General features: G+C 39.4%; 1 protein-coding gene across 1 annotated transcript in view; it reads right to left on the bottom strand.

The window, feature by feature from the left end:
* Positions 1-24,694, bottom strand: part of DGKB (diacylglycerol kinase beta) — a 586,586-nt gene that overhangs the window by 429,099 nt on the left and 132,793 nt on the right. Inside the window, exons 5-6 of the mRNA XM_072964909.1 lie at positions 17,735-17,888; positions 4,902-5,042 (exon numbers count right to left, since the gene is read on the bottom strand). Coding sequence (XP_072821010.1) covers positions 4,902-5,042; positions 17,735-17,888 — 295 coding nt within the window. The remainder of the gene's footprint in view (positions 1-4,901; positions 5,043-17,734; positions 17,889-24,694) is intronic.

Raw genomic sequence — 24,694 nt, 5'->3', positions numbered from 1 at the left:
CTGGTGGCGTAATTAATAACCCCTCTCTGGGCTTTAGTTTTTCCATTGATACTATAGGAATGTTGACCAGATGATCTTTAAGGTTTTTTTCAATGTCAAATTTCAGTGGTTCTAAGATTATTACTATACGTAGCAGTAACTTAAACATACAGGTTAGTCTTCATTATCTGTCTGTCAGTGATCTATTTTCCATCTATTTTCTTTTTTTTTTTTAGTGAATATATTTTCAGTAAATGCAAACAAACTTCAAAGTTATTCTAGTTAAGTCATTAATAATTTGATAAACACTAACCCAAATGTGAACATCAAGTATTTTAAACTATAAATGTAGTATTATTTAATGCCTGAAATAACTCACTTTGTTTTTCTCTTGTCAAGCACCCATCGACTTCAGTACAATTCACTTAACTGTCATTTACTGAGCATCTATCTTTTGAAATACACACACACAAGGGGTAGGTGCAGTGTGAGAAGTTATACACAGTGCGAGGGTACAAGGAAGGAGAGCGAAATGAAGACAGCAAGGTTTCATGATGCGAGCCAGGCTTCAGGTGTAGACTGGACTGAATACGATCCACAGTAGGAAAGATATACACCTCCAGAAAACGCACATTATAAGCAAAGGCACGAAGGTGGAAAAATTCAGTCTGCCTGACTGAAAAGTGGATTCTTGTAACTGGGACGCTGTTGTGCATGTGTGCGGGGGTCAATGCCAAACGGGAGACTGGCCAACTAGGTTGGGGTCAAACTGTGGAGTGAGATTAGTTTACAGACGCTACATCAAGGACTAACTTTTATGTACTGTTCAACAGGGAACTATCAAAGGGACGCGCTTATCCTGAGTCAAAAGAGAAGGAGGAAAGACACAGAGTTTGACAAGCTTTAGGTAACATGAGAGGAAGTTGCAAGAACTGCTATCTGGTGAGTGAGTGATGATTAAATACGCTGGGGTTTGAAGCCAGGAAACAGCCAAACAAACCTGTAACTAGAAGTCAATAACCACACAAACGCTGAAGGCACTGGAGGCCAGCTGAGGTTTCAAGTAGAGATATAATCCACAGAGTTGCACATTTTTATTTCATTAGATCTCTGCCAAATCAGCATATGAGCCAACACACTGGGTGCCCGGACTCAGTGAGAAAGAACGACTGACACTGTGGACTATGGGTTCAGCCTGCATTTAAAGGGACTGGAGGCCCCAAAGAAGCAGACAAGCTCAGGAGGAAGGGAAGCGGGCAGTGACAAGAATTCTTAGCTGACTCTTATTTCACTTAACATGTATACAAACTAACAACGCGAAGGAATGTATGTGAGCAAATATTGGTTCATTTAATCCCCAAGGCAAAAGACAGACATTATTATGATGCCATTCTACAGCTGGGGAAGCTGAGGCCTGAAGAGGTTTTAAACATGTGCCCAAATCACTCAGATAGTAAGTGTCAAAGCCAAGACTCACTCAATTAGTGAAATTAAGAGTCCAGGCTCTTGAGCATTGTGCTATACCCTATTTACATTAAATTGGGAAAGTGAGAAGTGAATGTACACTGTGGTCAAAGTGAAATACTAGAGTTTAAAATTCTAGGATAAGAGCATTCTTTGGAAATTACAAGGCTTGGGGTCACTGCAAGAAGAGTCAGTGGCTGAAAGAAGACAGAGGTGAGGTGACAGAATTGAAGGAATGTAAGGAGACTCAGAGGGATGTACTGAAAGGCTCTCCATAAAGGACTGCAGTTGGTTTGAGGTGAAGAGGGCGTATCAGCCCCGGTACAACGTTCTCATCTGGGCACCAGGGCGGCTGGTAATTAACACCAGCAAGGAGAGAGAAAAATAGGTTCCGCTCCACAACCTCAGCGCACACACACACACATACACACACACACACACACGCACACGCACTTTCTAAGGGTCCACGGGAGCAAGTGGATCAACACCTTCCACCTGAAAGGACCTCAGGACCGGCAGTGAGCTCAGTGAGGAACTAGCCCGGAATGAAGGGAAGCAGCAGAAGAGATGACATATGATCAGTAGGAAGTTCAAGAGCTTTTGTTAGCTTCCTTTCAATGAAAAGAAAAAGCTTCATTCTAAACACTTCGTAAATGCTCGGGGGATAGGAAGTGGTGGTGAGCTCTGAACAGATTTATGAAACGTTATTTGGGGAGGGAACTCTTCCTTTGATAAACATTTAAAACAATGATATTACTTTTTCTAATAACCCAGGTAAAAGAAACTGTCAAATACGGCCACCATTCAAGTCCAAGAAACAACTGTCATTTCAGATGACTTGTGTGATGGTGTGTGTGTGTGTGTGTTTTCATTGGACAGAAGGAATGCCATAAACCAATGCTTCTCAAAATGTGGTCCTTGGAGTCAGCATCGCCTGAGATGCAGATGCCAAGTCCCATTCCAGACCCGCGGGATCGCGCTTCCTGCGGTGGGGGCCCAGCTTGCTGTGTGTCCATAAGCCCTGCAGGTGACTCTTATGTGTGATAAAGCCCAAGGACCTCTGGCCTCAGCCAAGGTGTATATACTTCTTTCTGCTTAGCTACTTGGAAATTAAGATTCAAAAACAGTACTCACCTGCAAATGTTAATTACATTGGGTGCTTGATCGCTATCTATTTCTGTGTTAAGTTAAACTATTTACTTCTTTTCTTTCCTCTAGTATATATTGTGTCTGTTGAGTCATAACTATTTTGGAAATAAGTATATATTAAATTAACAACCATCAAATTTCTTTAAATTCTTATTGAAAAAAAAACCTTTATTGAAAGACTCTGTAATTAGGAAAGAATGTGTGGCATTCCTAACAATATTAGAAATTTTTAAAGGGTGATTGTAGAAGGGAAAGACGTGTAAGAAACCGTCGGCTAAGAAACCGAGTGAAAGAAATGGATTCTGATCTAACTGATGTAGGAAAGGGCCACATACTGGCATTTAAAAAACCAAGCAACCAACCGAACACACAAAAGCAAGCTCCAGATGAGTAAGGACCAGGTTAAGGTCCTCCCAACCTGAAGACAGTAGAGAAGAGAACCAGAACAAACTGGAACCTTAATGTGCCTCTGAAATTGAAATTCATTGACTCTGAAGACTCTGGGGGAAATCGCAGCAATAGAGCCAGGCTGTCACAACTCCATGAGAAGAGTCTGAAAAATGGCTAAGAGAAAAGGAAAATGCAACCACACCTGGTATGAGCTTGGAAAGAGCTGGAAAACTCAAAGAACAGAGGGAAGGGGACTGATAACACTGAAGAAAGGTAAGCGGCAGGTCAGGTTTGATGTGATTCATCCTGGTTTTTTCTTTTATTGTTTGTGGGTTAACATTCTGCCTTATCACTGTGGACAAAGACTGTTGATTCACAGATGGAAACTGAGGACTGAAAACATGCCTCTTAGGATTTCTACCTAGGATTTGTTTTTAAAAACATACACACAAATAAAGACAATATACACACACATACATACAGATACATACACACATATAGATATACATGTGTATATATACACACACACACACACACACGCATACACAGACACACACATATAATACTTCCAGTTGACCTAAAAATAATTAAGTTGGAACACAAAGACCATGTTGGAGAGAAGCGATGGTGCCTTTATTTATTCTCAGACCTGGAAAAGAATATTTGTCTCTGTATTTTTAAAATCATCCTAAACGTGGTCCTGATAACACCTGAGAAAACTCTCTCTGGCCATGACCTCAATAGAAATTCACTGAGCAATAATATTTATTTTGGAATGAGAGTGTTCCGTAGGTTCTTAGGAATACAAATACATCTTGAAGTGCAAATATTCAACATTTACAGCTAATAAATACGCATTTGAAGAATGATGTTCATGTGGTTTATTCATAACCTAAGCAGGCGTGACTCAAATATTATGGTAAATTCTTTGTTAGTAGGATACATATTATCAACAAGTTACTGTGAAATTTAATTAAACATGCTATCTAATAATTCGGAGATGTCACAATGTTCTGTATCTGCTTCAAGAAATATCACATTTAGGGTTCATTATCTTCACTATCATTTCAGTAGCAAGAATTTTTAATTCATTTGAATGATATACAATATAATGAAGTTAATCAGATTATGGAACAAACCATCAGCTCTGTATCTGGCAAGGGCTTTGGAGACAGAACGGATGATTAAATCATCATGCTTAGAGTAAAGGTTTGATGTTCTTGCCTTGCAATGAGTATAGTTTGCCACCAGAGGGGGCACTGTCACTGTATTTTATAAAAGAGCAACTATTTCCTTTCAACTAGATAGAAATTCTCTGACACGCCTGCTATATGGTAGAAGAAACAAAGCTTTTGTTTAATTATTTACAATATTCAGAGTCTAATTGCTTACAATATTCAGAGTCAAATCCTAGAATTGAAACTCTCATGTTTGGCATTTAAGAAATTATTTGTCCCTAGTAAAGAAAATTGGTGATGAAGGTTTCAAGGAAGATTTCCAGAGAGAGGCTCAAGTTGAGTGCATACAAGGAACCTCTTTTCTAACTAACAGGAAGATCCCTTCACATACTAGAAATAAATGGGTTTTTTTTTCCCCCAAAACAACTCAAAGGATAGCTTTCAATATCAGCTTGTTACCAAACTGGGTAAGATCTTTAAAATGTCATTTGACAATCATGCTCGAGAAATACTCAGTAATGAGTGGTACTTTATCAACAATAGCCTAAAACTGATAGATTCTTAATATCTTGTAATGGTCTGATTCTCAGCTGGAGGAACTTATTATTATTATCATTAACCAAGGTCACTTTATTTAATAAAAATTTAGACAGCCACAGTAGATGCGATTTTAAGTTTGTCCATACCCAGTCCCTTCCCCCACCCAACCATGATAAATAAACTAAGTGAAGAAGCACATACACTCCAGTTTATCCTCAGGTCTTCCTCTTTCAAGGAGAGACAGGTAACAGACAATGTCCTTCAGATGGATCACTTCTGGGGAACACGTATTTGCTGGAGAAGTGCGGGGAGGCGTGATGGCACCTTTACTCATTCTCAGACCTGGAAAAAAAAATATTTGTCTTTATAGTCTCAAAAATATTCACAGTGTTCTCAAACAAAAAAACCAACAAAGAAAATAGAGAGAGACTGCCTAGAGCATGTAGCAAGCTGTACATCTTCTTAGACATAAAATAACCAAATTCTCTGGTCTCCAGCACAGCAGAGACCGACATTCTATGGCTTCTGTAAGTAATGGGGAGCTCTTTGGGATCCGTGGACATGGGGACTGCTCTGCCTACCCACCGGAGGGTGTCCGGTCAGGCTTCTATTGCCCAGGCTGAGCTGGCCGACAGATTTCAAAGTGTGAGGAACTACTTTCCTATTCCCCTTTCTCTGCCTTACGCACTGACAGCTGTAAGTCAGCTGGGGAGATTGATAACCGGTCTTTCACAAAAATCTAAAGGACTGTGAGTCTGTCACAGTAAGATTTCTATGTTGATAATCAGGAATCATTCATACATAAAAGCATGTATTTATGTCAAATATTTGCCAGCCTCATGAATAACACATCCTTTTTGCCATCAAGGAATTCACCCATAAGGGAGAAAGGGAACGTAAACAAAAATCCGGATAAATATGACAGATTTAATGAGGGAGGTAAGAATATAAACTGCTGTTTGGTTTTAATATGGTCCACACACCTTGTTTCTGACACCCATTCACTGCACCTACTCTAGGACAAAGGTAGAGAACTCGAGTGCCCGTTCACAGCAGCGGATGACTGCAGATTACCTGGCCGATGACAGTTACACTGAAACTCTTTCACAATAGTTAGTTCCATCTTACAGAGAAGCCTCTGAAACCAGATCATACATATCTGAGAAGGTCTGTAGGTAAATCCCAATTATTCTTTGGGGTACACTTGGCCCTATAAAAGGAGTTTGGGTGAGATGGCTCATGGGCTGAATGACTATTAGAATCCCAGTCAACCAGGAGTTACTGGAAGGGAGAGAATGATCTTAGGCAAACACAGTTCTACCAGTCTGTCATTCACCAGCACCCCTCCGCCTGGCCATGTCTTTCTCTAGTCTTTTTCCTATGACGATAACTGACTGAACACCTGTCCTCTCCTTCAGCCACCTCAAGATATCCAGGTACAAAAACGTATGCATTACGAAAAGTCCTAAGTTAATTAGTTTAACAGTCACAATGCTACTGCTAATAACGTGCCGTTTATCGAGTGCACAATCTGTGGCAGGAACCGTGCTGGGCACTTTAACATGTTATCACCTCACTTAATTCTCCCAGTAACCCTGTGCTGCAGACTGCATTAGTCCCTTTTTATAGACGAGAAATAGACTTAGTGAGATGAATTTCCCAGAGTTCCATAACTAGCAAAATGCAACCTCTTTAGTCTACACTGATGACCTACAGACTATTTTTATTCAAGGCTAATAGTAAGAAAAAGTAAGAAAAAACAATTTACATCTTGACGCAACACAAATACACTCACACACACACACACACACACACACACACACCAGTAAGTACCATGACGGATCCAATATTTTCTATGTTAACCTATTCATCCTCTTCATTCTTAAAATTCTGTCAAAGACCCCCTAAATTGAATTTATTACCCACTAATGGGTCACAATCCACAGTATGAAAAATACTGCTTTATATCCTTCCTTCATTTCTTTACCAAAAGCTTACTTATTTCAAATACGTCATGTTTCATACTAATCCTACTTCTATTTGTAGTTATTGAACAAGATATATATGTATTATAAATTGATTTCCCTCCTTAACAGAAGTGTCACTGTATATCTGATTCAAACGGACAAGGGTAATTTTTATAAACCAAAGGCAGAGCATTGAAGGCAATCTTGAGCTTTAAAAAAAAACCCCACCTGACTAATCCCCACTAACCAACTAAAGCCCGGCCAGCTGCAGGAGTAAGCAGTCCCAGCTTATGATAAAAGGCGTTCTGGCGTTGACCCCTGACATGACTATAACTTCCAGCCTTGGAGAACACCGCGCTTGAATTACGGCTGCATAAACTATGACCTAACTCATCCTGCCTGGTGAGCTAATCCTCTCTTCTGCGCCCCCCCTGATGGCAGTGAAATGATGTCATCAGCTCAATTTAACTTTCTCGCACAGAAAGTCAGCCCCAAACAAAAAAGAATAAAAAGTGCACACCATCACGTTCATTTGGAAGCACGTCGGAGGTATTATACACGTCCACGTATCAATATTCACTTATCTATGATCCTTCTGCATTTATAAAACTAAGGCGGATGGAATTTCATCAGCAGCTTTCGGAATGCTAAATATAGATCATTGGAGAATGTGGGTCTCACATGATTTTCTGTTTGCCTTCCCTGTATGTAACATGTATACTGAACATGAACACAAACAGATTTAAATGTGACACTCCTTTTTGGAAGAAACATGTTACTGGACTAAATTCATTTTTGTTTGACAAAATGAGTTGACTATTTCCCATTTTCTGTTCATGACATGTTGTAAACGGAAAGCTGTACCACGCATTTAGTTGTGTCACAGTTTTACATTTAAAAGAAGAAATAGTGGGCACAGGTGACAACACACAATGGAGAACTCACTGCCTTTTCCTCAGTTTCAGCCAAATTTGGGAGGGAAAATATACACTCTTGGCAATGATTTACAGGGTGCATCAAATTAAAAAAATAAAGCATCCAAAAACCCTTTTCACAATTACTTCACAACAACAAAAAAGTTATAGAGCTGGACTTCACTAAATCTTGAGATAGTGAAGTGAAGAAGCTCACAGGTTTGCTCCTGTTCCTAATGCCCATCCCTGGACCAGTCCACTATCTCCTCTGCAGCAAAAGGTGTTCATGTATTTTCACTTTATATTTTGAAAGCAGGCCCTGGGGCCTCAATCTGTCTTCATAGAGGTTATTTTTTACACCCTACTCGACCCTTTAGAATTTTTTTTCCTGCCCCTCAATCTGGCTGTAGGTCGTTCCCCCTACTTATCTCCCTCTGGGGAAGTTCACAGCCCCCACGAAAAGCCCTTTTCCTTTTAAGCCGTTTGTGCTCGTGGGTTCGCAGAGCACAAAGGAGGCCACGCAACGGCCAGCCGGCCAGCAAGCCTCGTCTCCGGGCCGCCGCTCCTCGGCGAGCTGAGGGGGCAAACGGACCCCAGCGCTCCTCAGGAGCAGGAACAGCCTCTGAAGAAGAGGCTCCGAAGTCGACGTCCCTTTAGCAAAGGCCGTCTCAACCCATCCATCCAATCCTCAGCGAAGCCCTCTTCAGTGTTAGAAGTGTACATGAAGCTAGGTCAAATGCACTCTTTCTTTTGCCTCGAATGGTCAGTATTCAGCTCAGAAGTTCATGTGATCGACACGCAATATGCAGGTTCTCTGACTCGCCCAAGTTAACTGTTTCCTTTGACTATCGCCCCACAAAAGTGAGGCAAGTGTATGCACATAGACACACACCATTTCTGTCCACACACCCAGAAACACGTATAACATATACTACGATAGACAACAAAGTACAAAACAAAGTGAAAAATAGGCACTGTAATTAGTCTGTTCTATTAGAAATAATTATCTTATACTTTGAGACCATGTTTCTGTTTTTACATGATTTCATATATATATAAACATTGTTCTCTTCAAAGCTTTAACCACAAAAATAGTAGGCGTTAGTCAAATTGAATATTGCCTACGACTATCATATTCTTCAAACACATGATTTTCATTACATTGAAATGAAACCATTTCTTTAAACCATACCCTAAAAAGTTTTGTTCTAATAGACACTTTTAATTGCAGTGTCAAGGTTCAATTATTAGCAAAAAAGTTTTAGGTACATCTTCAATTATCGCCTCTGCTCCAGTTTATTTTCCAACACCTGCATTCCAGATAATGAAAATGGCAGGATTATCTCCACGGTTTCCCCTTTATCTAGTAAAAAGAAATTTTCAAAACTAGTAACATGAATTACATTTCTAAATTTATAAGGCAATAAAACACTGTGGCAACCTGGCTTCTCCACTTTTTCTTCAGGTTTAGCATGCAGAAACATATCAGGCTTGTGAAGCAATTTGTCACACAGTGTAATCACGTCTCATACTTCCAATGTCCGTATTAGTGGTCGCGATGAGTAGAATAATCAGGAGTAACAACAGTCATTTACTATCATCATACATTTCATGATATTTAGACTTAGCCTTTCAACTATGCTTGTCATAGGATAGTATTATTATTTTTTTAAATTTTTTATACTTGGACAAAATGGCAGCAAGATGGGACAGACTGGGTTATAAATCGATACGAAATGTAAAATAGATGGTGATTCCTCATAAAGCGAGGACAGGCAATCGGAAACAATCCCTGACAAGAGACCAGAGGCAGCAAAATCCCTCTAGGGTATGACATGGGTTTCATCTTTTTGGACATCGGCAGAAATACCCAAACAGTCAATTATAAGGAACAGGGCTGGAAGCGGGTCTTTGGGGGTGATGTTCTAAGAGCAGAACCAGCTCCGTGAAGGAGCAAGAGTAGCAACACTCCCGCCTGGGTCCCAGCAGCACTCTCACCCGGGGCTTATCTGATCCTGCGACTCCACCTCGGAGGGCAGAGCGTGCAATTTCAGAGAGCAAAGTAAACTACTGACGGTGATGGAGCAATTCATGGAGCAATTCCGGGAGGCAGGAGCTGAGGACAGACCAGCAAACTCCAAATTTGGGGCTCTTTTCAAAAGCAATAAAAACAAGAGCTGTCTCTATCAGTCCTGTCCAGCAGAATACTCTGCGATGAAATGTTCTACCTATGCATTGTTCAATACAGTAGTATTAAGTTGTTGAGCATGTGAAATGTGTCCCCCGTGAATGAAGAACTGATTTTTTGTTTTCACTGAATCTTAATGAATTTACCAAAATGTAGGTGACCCACTGTCTCCAGGTAGAGAACTGAGAGGTGGTTGAATCGCTCTCGGTTCCTTGAATAGACCTAGGCATGGGTATAAAACCACAGCATATGGAAAGAAGTCATGCTACCAAAACTTCTGTATTTGTCACATTTAAAAATAAATTCCAATACTACTTCTTAAACTTTACTATGCCCTTGGAGAATGTATGACACCTCAGGGGAAAAAAAGACATTGAATTTGACCTTTATCCTGTGTTTTCAAACTAAAATACAGGATACTTGTGACATACCTAATACATTATACGACTGAGTCCCACAACACCCAGTCAGATAGACGCAATTATCTCCACTTTACAGTCAAGCGAACAGAGGCAAAGACAAGTAAGTAGTGCGTTCAAAAGGCAGCTCCAAGTGGGATTTTATGCTCTAAGTAGAATTCTGTGAGGCTAAGGAAGGAAAAATAAATCAGAGGAATCTGTCTCCTGCCTCTCAATAATGACCTTTTGGTTTTATGAGTCTGGTTTTCAAGACTCTTGAGAATGCACACATTGATTATTTCATAAACCTTTGAAAGGAAATTAGAAATCCTAGCCATGGCTGAGAGCTCTAAACGCTCATCTTCCATTCAGATCATTCCTTGGGCCATCCGTTAGAATATATGTTTGTGAGAAGCGTGTGTACATGCCGAATAATTAGAAACGCGAATCTGGAACTCTGGAGGCATAAGAAATAGAACAGCTTATATAAATAGATGCTAATTGGCCAAAGGATAGAAATTCTTTTGTTTCTGGAGCATTTACATGCAAGGTGCACAGACCATAATTAGTAGTAGTAGTAAGTTTATCAACATATATATTTTAAATGCCTACTGTGCGCCAAGGATCTTCCCACCTCATAGCCTTATTAGACCCAACAGACGTGTGAAGCTACTTTACACTCAACACACACGTGTGTGCGCAAACATACACACATTTTCAGTATCCTTAAGACAGTTCTGATAAGAGTAATAGTTTCTTCTCAGCACAATTAATGAAGCGTGTCTTTCGGCAAGAACATTCAGTCAGGTCATTTGGCAAAAGAACATTTTCCCCAAGGTTTAAGTACCTCCTTCTCAACGTATAATTTTCTATTCTTAGCTTGGTCAACTTCCTGAGGGACAAAAAGGTGTTGTTTCTCCTTTTCTGTCTAAAAAAAAAAGAACTTGTGGTGTAACTCTCTGGTTGTAGAGAAAACCCAAAAAGAGCTAAATACCATTAATGATAGACTAACTTCACAGCACAAATCAATTAACTATTGCCACATCAAATGGGCACTGAGAGGGGACCAAAGATAAAGTACCCTGACTTTTTCAGACAGAGTTTTTATTATTCTCAGTCTTACATATCTTCTGCCCTTTTTTACACCTTCAGCCTCCTCTGCCTTCATGAGAGCCTCCACACTACTGACATCGTGATAATTTTCTGGCTTACATCCTTATAATGACTCTCCAATTCCTTTCGGATACAATTTAAAACAGCATGGCGGACAACACTCTTCCCCATGGGGTCCTGCCTGCCCGTCTGTCTCTTCTCGGCTGTTCCCCTCCAGTCATTTCACCTGCCCCCGCCGAGCGGAGGCACGGCACAGACCCAGCCTCTCGCACTCCCAGTCAGTCCACGTCCCTGCAGCTCCCTCTCACCCCGCCAGGGCCACTCGCCCCACCCCACCTCCAGGCTGTGACCCCATGCTTCCAGGGTCATGACTACCATCTGCTCTGGGACCATCAAAAATGACCTCCTTATGACCCTGATCCCAGGGTCAGTCAGGCATGAGAAACTTGAGACTTTCAGTCATCTTCAGCCCCCCACCTGCACCTTCTAATCTGATTTATTTTTGCCAACAGCACTCATTACCAGTCGACATGCCACAATTTTTCACTTGTGTGGTAGTCTTTCTCTCCCCACTAGAACGTAAATGACTGAGGGGGAAGCAGCTCTGTTTTGCTCACTGATGTACTCCTGGGATTTCAATAGCACCTGGCACACTGTAAGTGATCAATAAATGTTTTTGAATGAATAAATACTGAATGGCTTATAGTTTGTGCACTGTTCTTTGATGGGAGATGATTGTAATGTCTAAATAGACATCTGCATATTGCTTTCTCTTCTTGGAACTCCCTTCCACTCCACTCCCATCTGCACCTGCCCCTACCTCGACTTAATCTAGATAATTTCAATTTGTGGTTAAAATCTCAGTCAGATGCTCTTGATAAACAGAGCACAGCACTTACTTTATTCTCATATAACTGATCGCCTAACTGTCTGCTTTTCTCCTTGGCTCTAAAGGATCCTCAGCTTTCTTGTGGAATTCCTGGCACACAGTGTGTTTAAAAAAGTGAATGGCCAGGTGCATGGATTAATAAAATAATAAAATGAAGAATTAAATGGTCAACTCACTACACGATCTGATTTAAGGGGTGCTATGAAAATCTTCTCTTTGTACCCAATAAAGCAGCTAATAAGAAAGAACAACAAAAACTCTTATACTGACCTATGGCTAATAAACAGATGTTTATTATTACAGAGTCAATGTTTTAGACACGGGGGAGCCCAACAGCCATATACAGTATGAGCGTCTGAACCAGCTAATAAATCATATTCCATTCTCTTCTAATTGTCATATTCTTAGAGAAAGTCATTGTTATTAATAACTGCTGTTAATTGCTATCTTATACAAAAAGTAAAAAAAAAAATTTAGCTGAAGAGGGTTGAGTCCAGGAGTTTCTGTGCGGCCACTGTCATAGGTGGGAGTTGGGGGGGGGTGTACCAGCTGTCCTGAGAGGAAGATGGTGTGACTTTTACAAGGATGTCGGGGTGCTTCCCAGATGCACTCGCTAAGTATCCCATCGGACTGACGACTGCCTTCCTAGCATGGAACACAGCCCGTGCTACTGAATTAGAGTGAAGCATGAGCTGAGGCTTGGAGGAGATGGGTTGTGCTGTGAAATAGGCAGGGGAAACACCATGCAGAAAAGCAAAGTCCTGAGCAAGGAGAAAGAAGCCAGGTTTTAAGCCACAGCAAACAGTCGGATATGCAAAGGGCATGGGTGCATGGGGCAAAGAGGCAGAGAATTAGAGAGAATGAGGACGGTAGGCAGACTCCCCGTCCTGCATTGGCATGTGTCTAATGCTGCGGAACTCAGATTTTATCATCTTCTTAATAGAGATGCTTTTGAGGCTCTGAAGTCTCACTAAGGGCACTTCAGGAGGGGGTGTCTCCGGAGGCAGGGGAAGGCAGAGTCACAAAGACTCCTGTACTTTTTCCCTGCACCTCCCCTCAAAGCAAAGCAGCGCTGCTTTAATCGGATTTATATATCAAGGATTTAAGCTTACTTGGAAAATTAAAGTTTAAAAACCCTTCTGCAAGGTGCCTATGAAAGCCAGAACTTGGGAACTCAGGACTACCATAACCAGGCTTTTGTGATGGCAGGAGCATTTCGCAGATGGGAAGTCAGGGCAAGGCTGGGAGCCGTGCTAACCGACAGTCGAGGACACAAACAGTGATGAGTCAAACCGACACTGGTAGAATGTTTGAGAAAAAGTTGCCAAGAGTGACAGAGAGCGCTTTGTAATTAACTAAATATGAGGAGTGAGGCAGTGAAAGGGAGGAAGAGGCCACAACTTAGGGGCTGGGAAATAAATAGATACTTGGGTTCCATTTACCAGGAGAGAAGACAGGAACGGAGGCAGGTTTGGGCAGAACATAATCATTTGACTTCCAGATGCATTTAGCTTGATGCCCTATGAACACTCAGATGAAGAGCTCCATCTGGAATAGAGTTAATGTGTATTCTCCGTGAGTTGCTGAAACAGTTTGGGGTTGTGTGGGAAATAATTGAGGCGTTTTATGTTAAGACAGTGCTTATTTTTTTTGGTATGATACGAAAAAAAAAGTCATCTGTTGAAAGTGAGGGGAAAGATAGGAAGACACGAAAGGAGGTTTGAAAAGTTGAACCTAGCGGACCTAAGAGACAGTATGAAGAAAAACTACTTCACAGAATAGGTTTTTTTAAAAGCTGAAGAAGGGTTAAAGCTGTGTTAATAGTGGGTGTTAGCAATCTACAGTGGCGACAATCTGCATATTTATGAGATCTCTCCCTGTTCAAATTGTAGGGACTGAAATATAGGATCATAATATTGATTCATGGTTCAGGGTTTGTGAGCCACTTACAGAAAAAAAAAAAGTTCCAAATGATTGAACAATTCTATAAAGATAATAATTTAAGTGTTAGATTCTAGGGATGAAGGTAAGATCAGAAATTGGCCATTGGACTAGCAAAGAGGTGAACAATTAGGGACCTGGGAGGTACAATGAACCAGGAGAGGTTGTAAGAAAGCTGGGAAGATGGTACATTGGAGATAAATTCAAACATTAAAAGTCCAGCATGGGAGCAGCAGAATTAATCATCTTATATTTAAGTAGGTGACAAGAGACACTGAACTGCAACAAATGTTCCAAACAATATATCATCCACCACAGGAAGTGCCAGATGGATCATTAGATTTTACAAATTCAACAAAACACAGCTACCTACACACACAACCTTTATAACTATTTATAATTATTTAAAAATATTTTGTTCTATAAAAACTAAATGCTTTACTTTTACCAAATACTTTATTATTGTTCATTAACAAGAAAAAAATAGTTTTTTCTTTCAAAAAGTTTTTCCTTTTTTTGAGAAACCCTCACTGCTCAGCTGATGTGCAGGATCAAGACTGGCTACCATATTCCTGACGGCGCTGCGGCCATGAAACACGGTGAGCTCTTACACAGGCTACACGAAGCAGATTACAGCACCTCTTTATTCAGAAATGATTGTGACTTTTCAACCATGCATACATCGTGTGTAGATAACTTAGATTACTGTAAAGCAAGTTTCTAGGAATAAAAATATACTGATTTTTTTCAGTTTCTGAGTCAAGGCCTTGAAAAATTTTATTATTGTCCTGTGGTCCTTATTCCCCAGGAAAAAAAAAGAAACAAACCAACAAAACAAAACAAAACAAAACAAAAAACTATCAAAGGTAGTCTGAAAAGTCCACAGGATTAGAAACAGTCTTAATGAACGACGTATTGTCCTTTTACATTTTAAAATATGGAGGTCAGAATCTGAGGAGGCCTCACTCACAGCTTAATTTCTTGTTGCTATATGAGGGTTACATCTTGCAAGCCCATTTTGCAATTCCTTTCAAGTAGGTCTCAGCAGGGTATGTGATTGTCCGATTTAGGTACAAGCTGTTATTTATCCTTCCTTCCTTCCTTCCTTCCTTCCTTCCTTTTCTTCACTTTGAAACCTGCTTTGATTTCTACTCTTTGTAAAACAGGCATCTTCCATGTAGTGCCTACTGTATGCTAGCTGAAGAAAGGGGGGTTTGAGATGTGAACTTCTTGCTAAACTACCTAAGTCATTAAACTTGTTCTCTTTCCTCCAAGTCTGACACAATTACTCAGAGAGAGAACATGTCAAAAAATATTCCTGCTCTTTCTTTCTCAAAACCCAAGGACAGTATTGCTTCATGTAAGTTTAAATAAGGGACAATTCTGCTACTTCTAAGGAATGCAGAATCTATTTCCAGCATGAAACAGAGAACACAGAAGTTTTCATTTCTAGATCCCAGTAAGAAACTGTCCCATTTTAAACTGTTCAGTCCAGAACACTGCTCAGCTCTGAAGCCACACTGTAGGACAGACGAAACGGGACTCACCGGACAAGAACAGCCGGTGTGGGGCGTCCTCTCAACTCATGTTAAAAGGGGGATTCCTTAAGGAACTAAAATACTGCATCAGTAGCTAAAGGTTATAAACAAAATAACTGTTCTATATTTTGCAGGGACCAAGATGGAGCATATGGAAGGTGTATATCTGCTTCAGAAAGCTTGCAGCAACATGTGATTGTTGTAGGAGAAACACTCCACGAACAGAAGGAGAAGTGGAACAACAGTGGGATTCTTTATCAGACTGCCCAAGTGTTGCTCATGGCTCAAACACCTATTTCTTTATTTTTTTTTTAAATTGAAGTGCAGTCGATTTATGATGTTGTGTTAATTTCTGGTGTACAGCATCGTGATTCGGTTATACATATCACCTATTTGTTAATGACATGTTTTAAACTTTTTATGTATCAGAGGGTCAGTTATTAAAATTTTCATCATCTCTTTACCCACATTTTCATATTCTCCTTTGTGATGTTAGGGCTGGAAGTCGCTAGGCCAGTGGCTCCCCTGGGATCCTTAGGCCCTTTGCAGGGGATTTGTAAACTCAAAATGGTTATCAATGACACTTCTGAAGTATCATTTGCTTTTCACTCTCATTCTCTCCTGAGTGTACCGTGGCGTTCTCAAGAGGCTACATAACATATGATCTGACAACACAGAAGCATACACGGCTACTCAGCTGTCTTCTATGAAGTTGGATGTTAAAGAATTTGCAGCACTGTAAAACAATGCCGGTCTTCTCACTAACTGTTTTATTTTTTAAAACAGTCACTTTTCATAAAGATGTGATTTTTGGTAACATCCCATGGGTTGACTGTTATTTTTAGAATGTTTCACCTTTGATATCACAGATACAAACAAAAGCACTCTGGGGTCCTCAATAATTTTCAAGAGCCTCAAAGAGTCCTGAGATCAAAGAGTGTGAGAAGCACTGCCATATATGACATTTCTCCATAGCCAGACAGAAACACGTTGGGTCACTGGAGAGAGATGGGAAGGAAGGAGGGAGAAGGGACTGGTTCCTGCTGGTCGACCTGAACCTACTATTAGATCTTTCCAGGCTTCCATCTTTGCAGCACCCGCTTCCAGTAGCAACAGGCTCTCCTCTCCAGCTCACTGCCACACCGAGAAGGCACAGTGAGCTCCTGCCATATGGTCCTGCACACCATGGTGACGCCGCTAAGAGGTCTGACTTCTAGGGCTGCAGGCTCCCCCTGGAGCTCCTGAGCTGCCAACACCTATCAGGAAGCATTGCCTCCACAGGAGTCCTGAGGTGAGCTCTACCGGGCAACATCCTGCTCAAACTCTGTCTCCCAGCTCCAACAGGTGCTTCCTCCGGGCTTCTGGGTTTTGATTATTCCAGCCTGGAGGAGGTAAGTGCTTCCTGAGGTTCTGTCTCTGCAAACCTCCGTATTCACCTCTGCCTTTTCAACTCTCCAACTCCGTTTGACCAGTTTCCCAGTTCACATGCCCTAAAGTTACACAGCGAGATTCCTGCTTCCCTGATTGCATGGAGAGTGATACAGTTAGCAACAGGCAGTGATGCATTAGACCTGCCTGCAAAGCTACACACAGTAAGAGAACCAACCATCTCTATAGTGACAGAAATTTAATTAAGTATCTAAGAGAAAAAAACCCCAAAAAACTCTGTTCTGAGCTTACAAATCTCAAAATATGAAAGTATATTGGGATCTGCACAGATAATACTAAATATTACGTTTTCTACACACAACTGCCTTGTGACTACGTATAGATATATATGTGTCATTTAAAAGAGTGCTTTCCCATGTTTGACAGAAGTACCCCCAAAAATTATGACCCAAACACAGACCTCAAAGACACTGAATGACAAGTAATGAATAGTGATAAAGTATATTTCCTCTCATTTAGCTATTATTCTATTGGAGATATTTTAAATACTTCACTCAATCTTAGTATGAAAGCATAAATCCTGCAACAAACATAATTTTTAAGCAAATCATCTCTCTCTTAGAGAGAACGTGATACTGGCTTTTCCCTTTCAGGTTTGTGCAATACACACATTTTTGAAGTATGTAATTAAACTTACCACCTGACAGGAGAGCGGGCTTATTTTTTACCATTGGACTAGAATGAGGAAACTTGTTGCTAAAAGACATGAAGAGGTGGGCTGTGAAGTCATCAGGCAGCTCGGCCTCCAGGAATGTCTTCATAAATAACTTGAAACCTTCAAAATCTATTGTCTGAAAAAAAAATTTTTAAACATGTATTTTAAGACTCAGCCAATGTTAAGGTTTTGCGCTATGTTCAAACTCAGTAGCAATAGAAATGATCTCAAACATTCTTAAACTCAGGTCTACAAAAGGAAGTTACTATTTGAGAAACACACTGGGCAGTCCTAGGCTGACACTAGAAATTAGATTTGTATGTCTTAGCTGCAGTAATGGAGCAGGAAAAGCAAGAGTTTTCCAGCCACATTATTTTTATTTCCATGGTACCTGTGTGGCCTTAAAAACGCTACTCTCTGAAACTTAATTTCCTTCTCTGTAAACTGGGCATAAAATTTCCAATCCCTTGGAACTGTTGCGATGATTAAATCCGACAACCACGTGAAGACGCCATCGCCGAGTTATGAACACAGCATGAATATTCAGGAAGAAAGGTATCTCTCTCTTCTCCTTTCTTTGTATCTAATAGCAAATACTGTTTCTGACAACTAGAGAAGGTGGTTAACATTAAAGTTTCATCCTAACATCAAGATCAATGGATAAAAAAATTCTTAAGTGAAATTCTAAAACTTTCTGTGCAGATTTTCAAAGAAAACCCATTTCAAGATCCTTGCCCACTCTTACTCACTACAGGACTAAAAGAGAGTAGACGCTGACTTGCAGAGAAGCATGGCTATACTGAGAATCTCCATGTTCACTTGGGGAAATGGTGATGGAAGCTACTTTCTATCCTCCAGTTAATGAGAGGATTTCACAGGAGCTCTTAAGAGAGCTTGCTTTCTCCAAGCAGCCGGGAACAGTGGGCCAGGATCTGGATTCAGCCTGGGAAACTGAGGACAAGGGTGCAGATGCTCTGGGGCAAAGGCAAGGAAGTGGTGTTGTAATGGGCTTGGACAACACTCCCATGACTACAGGGACAGTGATGCATGAACGTTGCCTGAGAAACAGACGAGACCTCGTGGAAGAGAAGCCAGCGGAGGTGTACCGGGTCCTACCCAGTAGGTCACTTGAAGAGACTAGACACCTAAGGAGAAGCAGCTGGAATAAAGCCACACCTGTCCAGATCAGGAGAGTTGCAAGGGCTATACGCCCTCATAGGAGGCCCTTGAAGGGCATTTTTTTTTTCTTACTCAGTTTAATATAACTGAAATGAAACTAAAAATAAGGCAAAAATAAAACTTGGCAGACTAATGCTCTGTCTGAATTTTGTTCAGACTCTTGGCAGATGAGAATAAAATGAATTTCATAAACTGCTGTTTTGGATACAAAGTGTCTACTTCTCCTATGTAATAATATTGGGATAAGGTGGTAGAGAATGACCAATTTTGATTACTGTATTATTCTGAATAAACCTAAAATGGAGTAAGACACGCAGGAATATCATTAGAGAAAGTTCGTTTTTGTAGATTAGATCATGTACCTATTAAGTATATGTACTGTGTATGTTTTTGTACCTAATACAATCTCAAGCCAACAAAAACCAAAACCGAAGACTTCACTTTGTTTATTAACAGTTTCAAGACTGTCTACAATTTAATCTGATAGTTTTAGTTAGGTTTAGACTTCTTTCGTGTATTCATGTTCAGAAAGGCACTTCAGATATTTATACTGGTGGCAATAAAAAGCCTTCATTTCCTTCCATGTTTATTAAATCACTACCACCACAAAATACTGTAAATTCTACTAGTGGACTGACAACATAACTAAAAACAATGAGTAATATGAAAATATACAGGATAGCATCAATTAGCAGAAGAAATTTCAATTCTTGTTTTAATGGAGGTACTGGGGATTGAACCCAGGACCTCACGCATGCTAAGCACACACTCTACCCCTGAGCTATACCCTCCCCACAGTAAGAGGACCATCAAAAAGCAATTTGCCACAATGGATGAAGGCAAGATTTCAAAGCACGCAGATGAGGACAACAGGCAGCCTGGGGCACCCAAATGCGTTTGTCTGAGCAGGGGCACCTTTTCTTACTAACAGGATTCCTTAGACATGACCTATGGAGAGAGAAGTAATCCACATGCGGTTGGGTGAGTGACAACACTGATCAATAACCCTCAACATACATGAAGGCCCATGTGGAACCAGTAGTTAACTTTATTTGCAAAGTTATAAGAAATTTGTATGATAAACATATTCATAAGCACTGTGATTAGAATCAAAGTTACTTGTAGTTGCTCTAAAGCACCCTCAGCCTTTGTTGCCAGCATTGCCTTTGGAAATGTAGCAATTGCTAGAAGCATGAAGTCAGAACACCTGGATGAGCTCTGGGATCCGTCTCTTTCCAGCTGTGTGACACTAGGCAAGTTATTAAGCTCTCTGTACAGACGTTTCATCCATAAATGAGAATAATATTATATCAACCTCTTGGTTTGTTTAGGAAGAATTCCTTACAGTATTCAAAGAATGAGCCTCAAAACCACATTAACTTAAATGTTTCTACTTGCATTTAACCAATCACTACCTGATTCATTGTCTTTTGGTGGGCTTTTTGTTTGCTTGTCTGTCTTTCTGTCTTTCTGTCTTTCTTCTTTCCTTTCTTTCTTTTTTTAAGAAAGCTGGTAATAAAATGTGAACAAAAGACTCTAACTGCTTTAAGTTTCTCTCTGCGTCTTCTTTTGCAATAAGATTATATTTTAAAACAAAAGTATTTCAAGCCAAGAGTTTAACATGGTAACACAGGAAACCACCACCACCAACCAACCAACCAACGAAAACAGAAACAAGGGCTTCAGAATAACACAATCTGGTTTCATATTCCAATACCTCTGCTCGCCACCTGAGTGACTTGGGGCAAGAAATTTATCTGCCCTTTCAAGGAAAATTCTGCCACATCCCAACTGTGTGATATTTATAGAGCCTTACATAACTCCCAGAGAACCTCCTTGAAATAGGTGCTTGTGATTTAATGATGAAAACCAGAAAAACAGCCAACCAAAAGAGAAAAAAAAATGAACTTAATGTATGCTATCCCTTTTAAGAAGGAATATATTTCCCCTTGGTCTTTCTTTTTTCAGTTCTCAGGAAAATGTTCTGAACTTTCTCCAGAGTTGCAGCTCTTCCTTACTCGGTAAGCAAAAAACAGTTTAGTTTTATTCTCTGACAGCTTGACACTTTAATTTCCTCCATTCAACTGCTCAGCCTTGTTGCCTAAATATAATACAACATATAATAAAACAATGTAAAGCACTTAGTGTTCCCCTGGGCAGGTAGGATGTAAAATAAATCAAATAGTAAAAAAAAAAAAAAAAAATGGAATAAATAAAAGGGAACATTGGTTTGAAATTAGATTTTTTTTTTAATTATCTTAATTTTCCCTTCTCTTTATTGGTCCAAAAACTGGAAAATTCATTGCATTTTTCCAAATCAAATCCTCAGTTTTTTGCGTCTTAGATATTTTGCTGTAATGGTTCTCTGTCAGGCAACACTGGCAAATTACTGCCTTCAGAAAGCAAGCATTTAAAAATAGATTATCTTACTTTAAAAAAAAAAAGCCTATTGTAGACATAAGAATTGAATAAAATTTCTTTAGTTCAGATGACGTCATCTTATTTATTACTGACGTTTTCCGAATGATGTAAACTTTTTCCTTTGACTTCTTTACAGTGTTGGTGGGAGCAAACTTCCTTTCTCTTACATTTCCTGCCATTACACACAGCTTACAATGTTCTCTAAGCCAAAAAATAGCTGCTTCCGTGTTTCCATTCATTGAGGAATTAGTCTTCAATGCCTCTCCTGGTTAACCCATTTCTTTCTTACCAGTAAAAGATTTTCAAATCCTTTCTAAAATTGTGTTGTCCAAAATACCAAACATTTCTCTAAGTGGATATTGTCCTCAATCTAGACATTTTCCTTATCTCATGATTCAGCAGACCATTTCCAAATGCATGTGTCTGGGTTTCTGCTGCTGTCATGGAACAGCATTAGAACTGGTTTTTGAAGATTGTGACCTTTAAATAGAATGAGATCATTTATATGCATATCAATCGAAATAGTAATGGAAAAAAGAGGATCAGACATAATTGAATGAGTGTTCAAAAAACTGAATTGGCTGTAAGCTCAGAGACACATGCACCAAACAATATTTAAAATTTTGCAAACGGCTTTTTCATTTTTTTTTTCCTTAAGGAGCAGCCAGTCTATTTAGGGAGATAACACAGAGAATCTGTAAAGAATACAAACTGAGGAAGCTGCTCAGATGTTGCTGCCAAATTGGCATAAATCCAAAACACATTTCTATATGCCTTTCATTATTATATCTGACCATCTGGGTTCTTGGTGTTTAAATCCCTGCTAATATTGAAGAAATAACTCTAGTATTCATCCAAGTAGATTCAAAGTGAATGAAAATAAATGTCGTCATTCTATCATTAACTTATTTTGGCAGTTTCAAGATGACAATTTTCTCATGTTCAGCAAATGTGCTTTGTATATCCGTTCCCTTTGTAATGGGCTCTGTTTTTGGTGTTCGGGTAAAGATGTTACCAGCGCAAACTAAAGTCCTTCTGTCAGGGGGCTTAGCTTCCAATGAAGGAAATAAGGAAAAAAAACAACATAAATGGGATAAATCTTTGATGTCTATTGGTATTAAATGTTGTAGAAAAATAACGGAAAAAGTTTATATATTGGTGGGGGATACAGTTTTAAATTTGATGATCAGGTAATGAGAATATGTTCTTTGAAGAAAGATTTGAATGAGATGAGGGAGAGCACCTAGCACATATTTGTAGAAAGAATGCTTCAGATAGATAAAGCAGGTGGTGCAAAGGTCCTGAAGTGGTGCAAATGCTCCTGTTTTGGAGGATTTTCTGTAGGAGCCAGTGAGAAGGAGCTGAAGACTGGAGTGGACGGAGGGAGGACTAGAGCCGTGAAAGATAAGGTTAAAGATATGATCTCTGGTGGTATGTGGGCTGAGGTTGACCATGTAAGATCTATTAGACTATCCATAAAGCATTCTGGCTTTAAGGTATAGTGAGAGGAGCAGTTATTGGAGGGTTTGCAGCAGGAAATCCCATGATCTGACATACTTTAATAGGATCATACACCCATAGAAACACTTTTATTTTTACAAATGATGGTCCAATTTTCACATTTTCTAACAAATGTGTATACAAACCTAATTAGTAAGTGATCTTTAAAAGACAAAAATGAATCACTAAACTATAAGTAACTAGCTAAAACCACAAACAAAAAAATGACTTTAATTTATTTACCAGCAAGTGTTGACTGAGTGCCTACCATGTACACAGCACTATTGGCTGCTGGGCCGAAGAACTCTGATCAAACGAGGTGGGCAGGACCTTAAATTGGTTAGAGGCTTTCTTTCACCATTTCCATTTAAATTTTGCTTCCTAATTATATCATTAACTAATTATGTTAAATTGAAAACTGATGTAAAGGCCACTGAGCCAAAGTATATAAATTAATGTGTAGCAAGGCTAACTTTCTGAGATTTCAAATACTCATTTTTCACATGAAAGTACTTTAAGAAAAAACATTGCATTTTTAATTGTCTCATTTCTTATGCTTATTGTGTGCTGCACTTGACTGTTCATTATTCAAATTTCTAAGAGCTCCCTGAAGATCTGCCATGGAGAAACCCCGTTGGAAAAGAAAAGGGGAAACTGTGAAAACTTGGAATTTTTAAAAACCAATTTTGGCAGATGAAATTACTTTTACTGCCTCAGAGGCTCATAAGTTATTAATTGTATTTGTCTCTACCTAAGACCAACATTTATTACAACTCAGTAGAGAGAAAACTAGAAGAGTATTTTCCAGTAAAAAATCATAAATGGCGAGAAAAATAAGCAATGCTACTCCAAATTATTTGAGTAATTATAAAATGCAAATAATGGGTTGGAAGAATTTTAAGCAGAATATTTTTATTATGATTTTCAGGATACCTTGTGATCAAGAGTATCTAATCAACTAAATTTTGCACTTCACTGGAATCCACTTAAAGACGCTGCCTCATCTAGTTCTCAGTGTTGCCCTTAGAACTGGTGTTAGCTGTTAATGAAGCGCACACTAAAGGCTTGAAAGTTATTTTCTCCTCAAAAAATGAAACCCAATAAAGATTTATTGAACAACTATGCCTATGTAAGTTTCATTAGTAATGCCAGGTTTTAATTATTGCCTATTTGTATCTTATTTTTAAAGAAAATTTCCAAAGGGAGTTCTTCTAATGCAGACATGTGTACAGGTAGACTTAAGAATATATCTTCTTCCCTGCTAGACTGTCATATCCAACAGGACTTCGCATCACATAGTGCATAATGCAGTGTCTTTTACGCTGGAGGTCTTCATTATATATTTGAGGTATGGACACAAGAACAGAACAAAAAAAAATTCACTCTGTTACCTCTTTGTAGGAAATCTAGCAAGAAAGAAAATTGACTCTGATGGGATGATAAGAATTTGTGAAATATGATCAATACAAAAAACTTCCCATCAGGAATATATTATTTCATTTAAGCTCAAATGAGATTATTTTAAAGTATGTTAGTGTACAGCTATAGATTTAATATTGCAGCAGGTTATAACAAAACAAAATCAACCAGACTAATGATAACAAAATAACAAAGAATTTGGAACGATTTCAAATATATATTTTTCTCATAAATTCTATTCCTTCTAATCCATCCAGACCCAAATCTACCATAGTTAGGTCTGGAAGAAACATCAAAATGAGAAAATGTAGAAGACCACAAAACACTTAGCCAACATGTAAGAGTGAGAGACTGAGATTTTACAATTGGGTCAGAGAATCCACTAATTATTTGCAGGGCTTAAGATTTCCTTGAGTTGAAGCC

Source organism: Vicugna pacos, chromosome 7 (genome assembly GCF_048564905.1).
Source record: "Vicugna pacos chromosome 7, VicPac4, whole genome shotgun sequence".
Lineage (NCBI taxonomy): Eukaryota > Metazoa > Chordata > Mammalia > Artiodactyla > Camelidae > Vicugna > Vicugna pacos.
The sequence above is the reverse complement of the archived record's forward strand: the minus strand, read 5'-3'. Positions and strand labels throughout refer to the sequence as shown.